At 49.9% G+C, this 10,145-nt stretch overlaps 1 protein-coding gene across 1 annotated transcript in view; it reads right to left on the reverse strand.

Annotated features, from left to right (window-relative positions):
• GlcT (ceramide glucosyltransferase) overlaps positions 1-9,493 on the reverse strand; it is a 71,511-nt gene extending 62,018 nt beyond the window's left edge. The window contains exon 1 of the mRNA XM_037432314.2: positions 8,761-9,493. Within this exon, the coding sequence (XP_037288211.2) occupies positions 8,761-9,302 (542 nt within the window). The 5' untranslated portion in view covers positions 9,303-9,493. The remainder of the gene's footprint in view (positions 1-8,760) is intronic.
• Between the last annotated feature and the right edge of the window lie 652 nt (positions 9,494-10,145).

Here is a 10,145-nt window from a genome sequence, read left to right on the forward strand (position 1 = left end):
GGAAATGCAGCCGCCGCAGCCGGGATTCGATCCCGCGACCTGCGGGTCAGCAGCCGAGTACCTTAGCCATTATAGACCACCGCGGCGGGGCAGGATTACAAAGAGGGTTCAACTTAATGCGGCCGTGAAACACTTTCTTTTGAATAATTAGAATTAGTTCACTGGAAAAGCGTATTGCCTCACAAATTCAACGCCGCAAAAATTTTATGAATCCATCCAGTACGAGCGGAGTTACAAAGATTTGTCACACGCTGTAATCACTCTTCTCTCGTTCCAACGAAAGCGCTGGAAGCTAAGTAGAGAGGGATGGGAGGGGCAAACAAAAAAACGTCACGCGCGTCTTGTGACCTTGAGCACTTTTTTTTTCATCGAATACGCGGCTTTCTCAGTGCGATCGCGCGCGCACGCGTGGACAAGTGACGGCCTCTCGCGGCGATTTCTGCAACAACCGAGCATGCCATGTTCAAATAAGCCAATGGCTGATAGATGGGTCGTCTGCATGTGATGTTTGGGCATATTCCGCGATTTATCGAGAGAAGAGAAAGCAACTTTTAGCTGAATTTGATAATTTATTGCGAAATCCAGGGTATACGTGCTGCGCTACGACATTTGGCTCGCGTGTTCTCGGAAGCCTCGACTAGCGATCGGTAGCGTTTTCTGAGCATGCTCAAAAAGTGCTGCAGGGCCCCTTTAATAGCGAATTCCACTCGTCGAGCGGGAGCAAGTTTTCTTGCTCCAAAAGCTAACAATCCGCCTTTCGCTGGTAGATTCAGAGCAAGTTCGCATTTTCCACTGGAAGATTCGGAGCAATCCACACCGCGACGGAACGTTCCGCATGCTCCGACTTGCAGAGACGGACTTCGCCGGAACTCCGAGAATGCGCTACCGTCATTTCCGGTGCAGTCGGGCAGCTGGGTTGCCCTCAGCGTTTTTTTTGAGGCGGTCTAGTAACACTGTGCTCTTGTTTACATTCCTAAAATTGGAAAGCGGTAGCCCTGCTTCCCGCGAGACTGCGTGGTCGAAATGCGTGCTTCGCAGAGGCGACACAGTTGTCATTGAAACGTCGAGAGCAGAAAAGGAAATCGTTTCCGGCACCGGTTTAGTGACGTATGCGTAAAAAAACTTCCGGAGAGACTTGAAGCGGGAAATCCAGGTGTTCCACTCACAGATCTCGTCTGGCACACTGCGGCTTCTCGCTTCAAGATTTCGGCAGGCACTCCGGATCTACCAGTGGAATTCGCCATAAGTTGAGGACGACGCAGCGAGCAACGGAAAGGAAAATTATTGGTGTAACCCTAAGCGACAAAGCAGAGTGGGTCATGGAATCAAACCGGTGTTAGGGATGCCATAGTTGTAATCAAGAAGGGTTAATTGGCATGTGCTGAGTACGTAGCGCGGAGGCAGAATAACCGCTGGCCATTAAGGGTAAGTGACTGGACCCCCACAGAAGCAGCTGAGGGGTTGGGTGGGCAGATGAGATTAGGACGTTTGCGGTTATAAAGTGGCAGGAGCAACCACAGGCCCGAGTTGACTGGCGGATCATGAGAGAGGCTTTTGTCCTGCAGTGGGCGTAGTCGGGCTGATGATGATGATGTGGCTAAAATAACTGAACATCCCCTCCTTTATCGTTGTTTGGGCACAAGCCGCTCCCAGTTATAGTGACAGTGCATCACCCGAACAGCAAGTTCCTCATTAGCACTGCGCACACCGACAGGCAACGTTGGGGCGGGTCAACTATGGGATGTCATGCTTTAAAGAAGCAGTAATTTCAGCTGTTGGGTTGTAGTCAGTGAAATTATGAACGGAATAATTGCTCAACGACCCAGAAAGGAGAAGCAGTAAGGCAAAACCATATACCCCATCTCCATACTTTATTTCCGTCACTTGTCAAAAGACTGTTGTACGAGACACGCAGTAATTTCACGCATGCGCGGAAATGTCTTTTTTTTTTCTGTATACGTTTCTCAGGCTGTCATTAAATAGCTGGTACTTTTCGCGTTTCAATATCTTCGCTTAAGCTTCCCCCCCCCCTTTTTTTTTTCACTAAATGTACTTCGCGTCACAGTAAAGTGTACCGAAGCAACGCCCCGCAGTGGTGGCGGACTATAGTACAAAATTTTGACCCCGTACGTCTAACGTAACAGCACGGGTGCTTCTTTTTTTATCTTTGTATAAAAACACGGCCCGGCCACGACGGCTGGGAATGGCTCCGGCGTCTTCGCGACTTCCGAGAAATCAATTTATGCGCATCTCTTCGCAGCTTCTTATCACCAACGAGCGGTTGACAATTCCTCCCTTTCAGCGCGTCGAGTTCCCTTTAAATGCCGACTCGACGACGCGACAAGGCAGCATGAAAAGCGAAATCAATGAAGCGGCGAGCATACGATGTCAAACCCGCATCAATGTCCCCATAGGAAACAAACACTTTCGTGCGAATGAATTCGACGAACGAGGCCATTTCACGGCACGTGGTGGGCGCCACCACCTCGAGCCATTAAGCCGAGGTTTCCTCGTTTGTGTACATATTGCGACGTGAATCAGCAAGGCCATGAAACATCGCATGCGCCTACTCAACCGTTCTCGTTTGCATGTACAGACAGGTCCACTGTTAAAGGGGAAACACCTGCGTGAGCAGCATGTTTAGATTTCGCTATCTAACGAAATCACGGCTGCTTAGATATGCATAAGACTACTGCTGGTTAAAAGTTCCGGCTCCCTTTGACAGACTATTGACTTGCATGAAGATTGTTTCTTAATTCACTTGCTCTCAGAGGGCCACAAATTATTGATGGTGTGCATTCGAGCGTTCCCTTTAACAGTGGACCATACTGTACATGCCGCAACACTGCTCGTTCAATTGTTAAAGACACAACAAAACACAAACGTTAACAGCCCAACATGACGGAATTGAAACCTCTCCGTAAAACATTACATACTGTAGGGGGCGCTAGGTTTTTTTTTTTCCTTTTTGAAATTGTGAAATGAGCAGGGAAAATTTATCCCGAGACCCTTCTGCGGCATGCCTCCCAACCGCTTAGTGGCTCCGGCCCGTAAAACCCCGAAACTCCGCTCTAAACGTAGCTACTGACCATTTAATACGTTCGAAAGATACAGCAGCGCCTTTAAACATAAAAAAGCAAGAGGAAATGAAACAGGAAATAAACACATAACTAAAACTCGCATTATAGTATAATACCATTATTATTATTATTATTATTATTATTATTATTGCCCTACTTTTGGGTCTCAATACCACGATATGATTTTGAGGGACACCGTATAATGAAGGTCTGCAGTTACTATTTGCTCTCAATGTGCACTAACGTAAGTAATAAACAGGTATCGAAACGTTCGCACTGGTAAGAAAGTTGGCAGCTGCCGCAGTTACTACCTATGTACTTGCAGTCACTACCTCTTTATTACTACATCATTTTCACTTAGTGATAGAAGCAAGACGTTGTTGGCATCGGGAACGCTTGCTTGCACACACGATTGGAGGACACGTTAGGTTTGGCGCAGTTCGGCACGAGGAACGGCTGCTATAGCGTTCGCACACACTCCCCGTCCGCGCAGACGAAGCGCGTACTCGAAAAGAAAAGAACAACTGCTTGCACTGACGGAAAAGAAAGAGAAAAAAAAAAACATCGCCAGCAGTTTTCACGGCCACAATGGGGGCTAAGGAGCCGGTCAAAACAAACAAAACTATTGGCGAATTTCACCGGCTGTTTTTTTGCGAGTTCAGCGTTAACGCTTCAGCAAAACTCGTATAGTTCTGTTAAGACTTTTTTTTTTTTCAGTTCACGAACAAAATTATATTTACATCTTTGTTTGAGCAAGATTTCTGTCCGCACAAAAGCATACTCGCGAAGACCATCGTCAAACTCATACATACGTCATTACAAAGCTTTTTTTTTTTCTTTTTTTACAATCTCGGTTAACCGCACTATTACGTCGTAGCAAAAACATTTAGGTTTTTTTGTGTTTTTCTAGATTTAAAATTTTCGACATTACTCTGTCGCTGAGCAAGCCGCCGAATCGGCTCCTAACAATATCCGCGCACCATGACGTCACGCGCTGTAGACGCCACCTCGTGTCCAGGGCGTGCCAGCGAGACAATATGCCAAACCGCGGCGTAAACGAGTTAATCCGAACGCTGAAGGCGGTGTCATTGGAGCGATACTGATTTGCATAGGTGCTGCTTCAAAAAAATAATAATGAATATGTTCGTCCTTAACAATGGGGTGATTCCAGGGCAATTGTATCTAGGTGTATCGGGAGGGCATGACCGCGGAGGAAGCGTTTTTTAATTTCATTTATTTTCCTATTATAAATACAAATGTTTCGGGTCACAGCCGTTAAAAAAACAATGTCATCTGTTGCGAACTTTTGGGAACAGCCGAAACGAACGGTCACAGCAAAGCAATAATATAAATAAAGTCGTGCATATCTGGCAGAGCAGGTGTGTTGTTTCGTCGCGAAATATATACATGCATTTAGACTTCACATGCATGGAGATTTTTTTTCAGTGGGAAGAGAGGGTTCAACAACAATTTACGTATGCTAGTGCGTGTTTTTGTTTGTGTGCGTATACATATTGCCAGGCGCGCTCCTCTCTAACATTTTTTATATCACTAGCACTCGAGTTACCACTGCCATATCTGGCGAGAAATAGAGTTGTGCATCACCAATGCGCAAACCACGCCCGAAGTATACTGGGAAACTTCCAGATTATTTCGGAACTATCCGCCGAGTTTACGCGGCTAACGCGAACATCAGGGTTTAACAAGGAATTTGAGCGGCAGCTAGCGATAACGCTGGAATCTTCGATGACACCCGCATAAATGCCGACGCGCTCTACCGCTTGGCAGGTCACTCAACTGCCGACAAGTGTTACCGTTCCCGTCTCTTTTGGAACCATCCGACGAGATTACGCGGATAACACGAACATCAGCGTTTATCCCGGAATTTGAGCGGTCGCTAGCGATAACCCTGGAATCTTCGATGGCACTCGTATAAATGCCGACGCGCTTTACCGCTTGGCAGATCACTCAACGGCCGACAAGTGTTCCTGCTCCCGTCTCTATCAGTGCCCAGCAGCGTGTACGTGTTTTTGAGTTTTCATTTTCCCGACATAAGTTCGGTTACAAACAAATAATTACGTATTTGCCAGTCTTGCCGCTGCCATTTTCCCCGTCGCAATCCCGTAGACTTCCTTTAAAAAAGGAAACGGGGGGCAGCACTTTAGCCTTCCTACTGGCTACGACAGCACTACCACGAACACGATCTGCCAATGATGACCCACCAGAAGGCGTGCCTCTACATTCTTCGAGAATAATTGTTGGGGTTTAACGTCCCAAAGCCGCGACACGATTATGAGAGAAGTCGTATAGTGGACGGCTCAGGAAATCTGGAGCACCAGCTGGGGTTCCAAGCGCACGGGCCTCTGCCATTCTCGCCTTCATCGAAAAGTGAGGCCGGGATTCGATTTCGCGACCTTCGCGTCTGCAGCGGAGCGCCGTAACCACCGGACCATCGTGACGGGTGCCTGTAGTAAATTCTCTCAAGGCAGACCTACGCACTACGACGCTTCGAGTGAAGTTTAGACATCAGTTTTCTGGGAAATCATTTAAACTCCGACCCCATAAGTTTTTCAAGAAATCCGACGCTTCAGAACCGACTTGGTTCCTTCCTCAGGGGAAACAGAGTAGGTATAGCAGCTTCAAGATTTCAAAGCACTCGCGGAGCTGTTAATGACCTCTCTCTCTCTCGTTGTCGCAAGATGTCCATTTTAAATGCTAAACATTTTTTTAGCGAACTTTGGCGACCTTGAGCGTATTTGTGTTTCCATCTAGCCGGCTACGACTTTTAGCTCTTCTGGCCGTTTCGATAATGGCGTCGATACCACAATTAGTATGGCATAACATGACTGTATGACGAGCATAAGTGACTGGTCTTAACAAAAGATCATGACATGTATGTCATGATTTACATTTCATTGTCTTGCTGCTGCTCTTGCGGTGGTTTCGCACACATGACATGTAAAACTGGTATGGTATGACCGAATGGCGAACACCAGTTACAGACCCTACACCGTGGAAATCATGACATGCCTGTCATGTAAGACCTTGACTACATGCCACTCTCGTGATGCGCTCGCGGCAGTCTCGCGAGCTTAGCATATGCCAAATTTGCGATTACGTGACGCCAATGGCTGACGAAAGCATGCGACTAATGCAAACATGATATTCACGAGATGCGTGACATGTAACAACATGGCTATACATGCCACGCTCATGATGCGCTTGCGGCGGTTTCGCTAGCTCCACATCTACCAAATTTCGTATCGCGCCACGTGAATAGACGACGAAGGTAAAAGCGGCACGTCGGAACACGACATAGAAGACATGTACGGCATAATTTACGTCCACCTCATAACGTTGCGCTGGTTTTAATGTGATATATCAACTTTCCTCGTTCGTGCATCGCATATCAACGATTGCCACTATACGTGGTATCTGCCATTTTTGTGCGCCACAGCTATAGTTTGTTTTACTCACGTTGGCGCCGCGCCTTCCGTGTTTGCTTTTTTTTTTTGGTCTTTAACGTTGCACGGTGCGAGCGCGACGAACGGATGACACATTCCACGTGCCGATGCGTACGTAGCACATTCGTAAGCGACAACACGGTGACAAAAAAAAAAGAAGATACACTCTCTTTCCTTATACGTATAGTACGAAGCGACCGGCCCACAATAGAGGTATTTCACTACGGTTGCGACACATGCGCCATACGCGACGTATGCCAAAGGCGCTAAAACAACGATTCGGAGAAACTTGCCAAACGTAGCAGTAACTTCACCGGCGCTGTGTCAAATGTATCTAATAAAACTGACCCTCCCCGAAGCCTGCGGGGCCGCAGAAAAACTAAACTAAGCACACAAAACCGGCACCGTACGAAACCGTTTCGTATGTCCTCGATACAGGCCTTGCCCTGTATCGTACGCGAAATCAAAGCCACCTAGCAGACGACATGGCACGACGTCTGCGACCTCGAAATCTCTCGACACCGAAAGAAAGAAAAGAACAGCAAAACTACGACACCACTGGGTTTTTTTGTTGTTTCTTTTTCGCAAAGGAACTAATGGGATGGGATACATATACCGTCCGCTATGCGATTGTAATCCGGTTAATTCGCAAGCGCAACAGCGATCAAAAGAATCACAGAAAAAATATATATGAAGCATCGAAACTTGAATATGTGGGCATCGTATAATAAATGTAAGAACAGACATACAAGGTCCGACGAAGCAAAACGCACAGCAATGACTTTCAACAGTTTGCCAAGTAATATCTGCGGCTTAACGTCCCTAAATCACGAAATGATTATGAGGGGTGACGTAGTAGAGGGCTCCGTAAATTCCGACCAACTGGTGTTCCGTGCGCTGACGTCGCAGTCACACTTAAGTCAGTGCTGTCAGTTTTATTAATAGGTCCTAGCCTGCTGTGCCGTTCCTACATTCATTAGGAAGAAAAAGAACGCCTCTGCTTTGTCTAGCATTCTGCGACTGCGAAAGACGAATCACCCTCTAAGTGACGTGATCGCGCTTGTGGCGCAAGCATTTCACACACACACACACGAGGCAAGCGGGTCATTGCGCTCACGATCGGCCCGACGTCAGAAAAGAAATGTAGCAGGCACGGAAAGCATGAACGCGGGCACCACTCGTGGTGGTAAGCAAAATAAAACTCTCTCCAAAAGAACGCGAGTTGATACATCCCGCCCGCATGACTCATGTGGGTGAGTGAGGGCGGGAAAAGAATGACAGATCTACGCCGCCTCGCACAATCACTGCCGGTAAACACTTCACGAGACTGCCCTTTCATAAAGAGGATCGCATCCAAACGCGCGATTTCGGGCGTGAAGTTGCCGAAATTCGAGAAAGCGACCGGTGCGAACAATGTGATCGCTGACGAGGCGGGCGAAAGCGCGAAAAAAACAAGCTGCGTACGCGCGGTCAGTTTAATGCCCCGAAGTGAAGCTGGCAAGCCCCGTGCCGGCACATTTTTAGGCAGTGCCGAAGGGCAGTGAGCTGGGATCGCGAAAAGAAAAAAGGAAAACAAGCGTTCGGCCAAGACGTTGCAGCCGATGTATCGGCCGCCGCTTCAAGCGAAGCGCCGACGGAGAAAAAGAAAGCAAAAAAGAACACCACGCCCATCTGAGCGCGGCGCCGGCTGCCAAATCACGGCGACAAATCCAAGGGGGCACTTGTGCGGCGGTGATTGCGTCGGGGGCGCGCCACTCCGAGGCACATAGATCGGTTTGTTCTTCGAGCGCTAGCGCGACGACCACGAACGCCGGCGCAACAACCTAGGCCTGGTGGCCCGCCCGAAAACCCACTTTCACCCCCCTCTTGCACGCCTCTTTCGCCAAGCCGGCGCGCGTCGCATGCGTGGCTGCTGTCCCACTAACTTCGCGCGAGCTCTGCGAAGAATCAACGAGGAGGCGGCGGCCGTGTGGGTTACGGCACAGGTCGGGTAGTGCCCGATCGCGTACGGACGCACGATAGGGCGTGGAATTTGCGCGACGGCTCGCCCAACAGCCAAGGACGCCGAGCCTGAAGGAAAGTGACCACCACCGCCGCTGCTAAAGAAGGGACCGGGCACACAGGGGAGAGGGTGGGGAGGAGACGATCTCGCACGCACGGACGGTTTGAAAGGCCCGTGTTTCCGTCGGGCTTCGGCGGGTAATCCGGAGACTCACCCGTTGAAGATGGCTAGTAGATGAAGCAGCCAGACAAACCACCAGCCGGCGAAGAAGATGATGGCAAACCCGTAGAGCGTGTAAAACAGGAGAGCCATCTTTGAGACGCCGCCGCGGGCAGCAGCGGCTGATGCTCGGCGACGGGCGCTGGTGGCGTCACCACGGGTCGGTGACGTCTGCGTCGACGCGTATTCCGGATCCGCTACCTCAAGTGCTGGAGTAAGTTGTGCGTTAACGACGTCACTTCCGTCTGGCGTCGGTGTGTTGAGCAGCGCCGCGTTGCCGTCGTCTCTCTGAGCGGTGTGCGGCGAGCCGTAGCAGACGACGTTTTCTCCGGGAGCGGTGGTGGTGGTTGCGGTGCCGGCATAGCGCTGACCCGCTACAGCGTGCAGCGGCGTTAGTTTTATGCGCGGCGATAACGGGCGGGCCCAGATAAGTACGAGCCCGACGTCCAATGGGCGACTCGGCCGGTGACGACGACGACTCGTCGGCGGCAGCCACCACCTAGCCGCCGCGGCGACGTGCTCGCTGTAGGGGCGCATCGTGGATCCTCGTCGTCTCAGCCCCGTTGCGCATCGTCTGGCAGCATGAACGCGACGCGCGTGGTGCGGCGCACTCGGCGGACGAGGCGACCGAGCCGTCGCCGCCCCTGAGCACACCCGAGGCTTAGCGTTCCGATGCCCCCGGGGACGGTCGCGGTGGGCACCGCCGGATTTCAGCCGCAACGTCGCATGCGGTTCTGTGGCAGTCTATCTTGCCGGTTGAGATGTCGTCCGCGTCGCAGGCCCAGGCACGGATTAGGAGACACACGGCGGCGGTGGTTCACGTGTTGCGGTGTTCGAAACATCTGCCGGGTGGAAGCCCCCTCTGGGTGGCTACTCCGCATACTCGATGTAGAAGACGACGAGCGGCATGTTTGAACGTGCCGATTCCTACCCCATTGTTGGTGTGCCCCACTACATCTAATGTACAGTGTCTAGAAATACACTGTACTAATCTCAATAATGCATGTTGCCAGTGTATTTCAGTTTTTTGATATTACCAGTTAATTTTTTTTTCTGCTAAGCACTGCCAGGTTTCGCGCGTGTGCAGCCGATAACTGATTCTAGCTGTCACGTAACTTAAGGTTAGGGGTAAGACATTTCAACGCGCGTCAATGACCCTTTTCAACATTTTTGCTCGCGAAGCGGCCATTCTGAGACAAATAGTCGCCTTGTAAGTGTTTAACCTGTAGTTGCCCTTTCTGAAGTTCTACCGAGTGCTGAGCGTAAAAACCAAGTTTAGTCTGGTACCAACCGAGTCGTAGAGTATCCGGTGACTAAGCTAGTAATTAATCTACACATATTCCTGCCCATTCCAAAAACTTCACTCGGCGCAGTTTGCAA

This window comes from Rhipicephalus microplus, chromosome 10 (assembly GCF_043290135.1).
Source record: "Rhipicephalus microplus isolate Deutch F79 chromosome 10, USDA_Rmic, whole genome shotgun sequence".
Classification (NCBI taxonomy): Eukaryota; Metazoa; Arthropoda; class Arachnida; order Ixodida; family Ixodidae; genus Rhipicephalus; species Rhipicephalus microplus.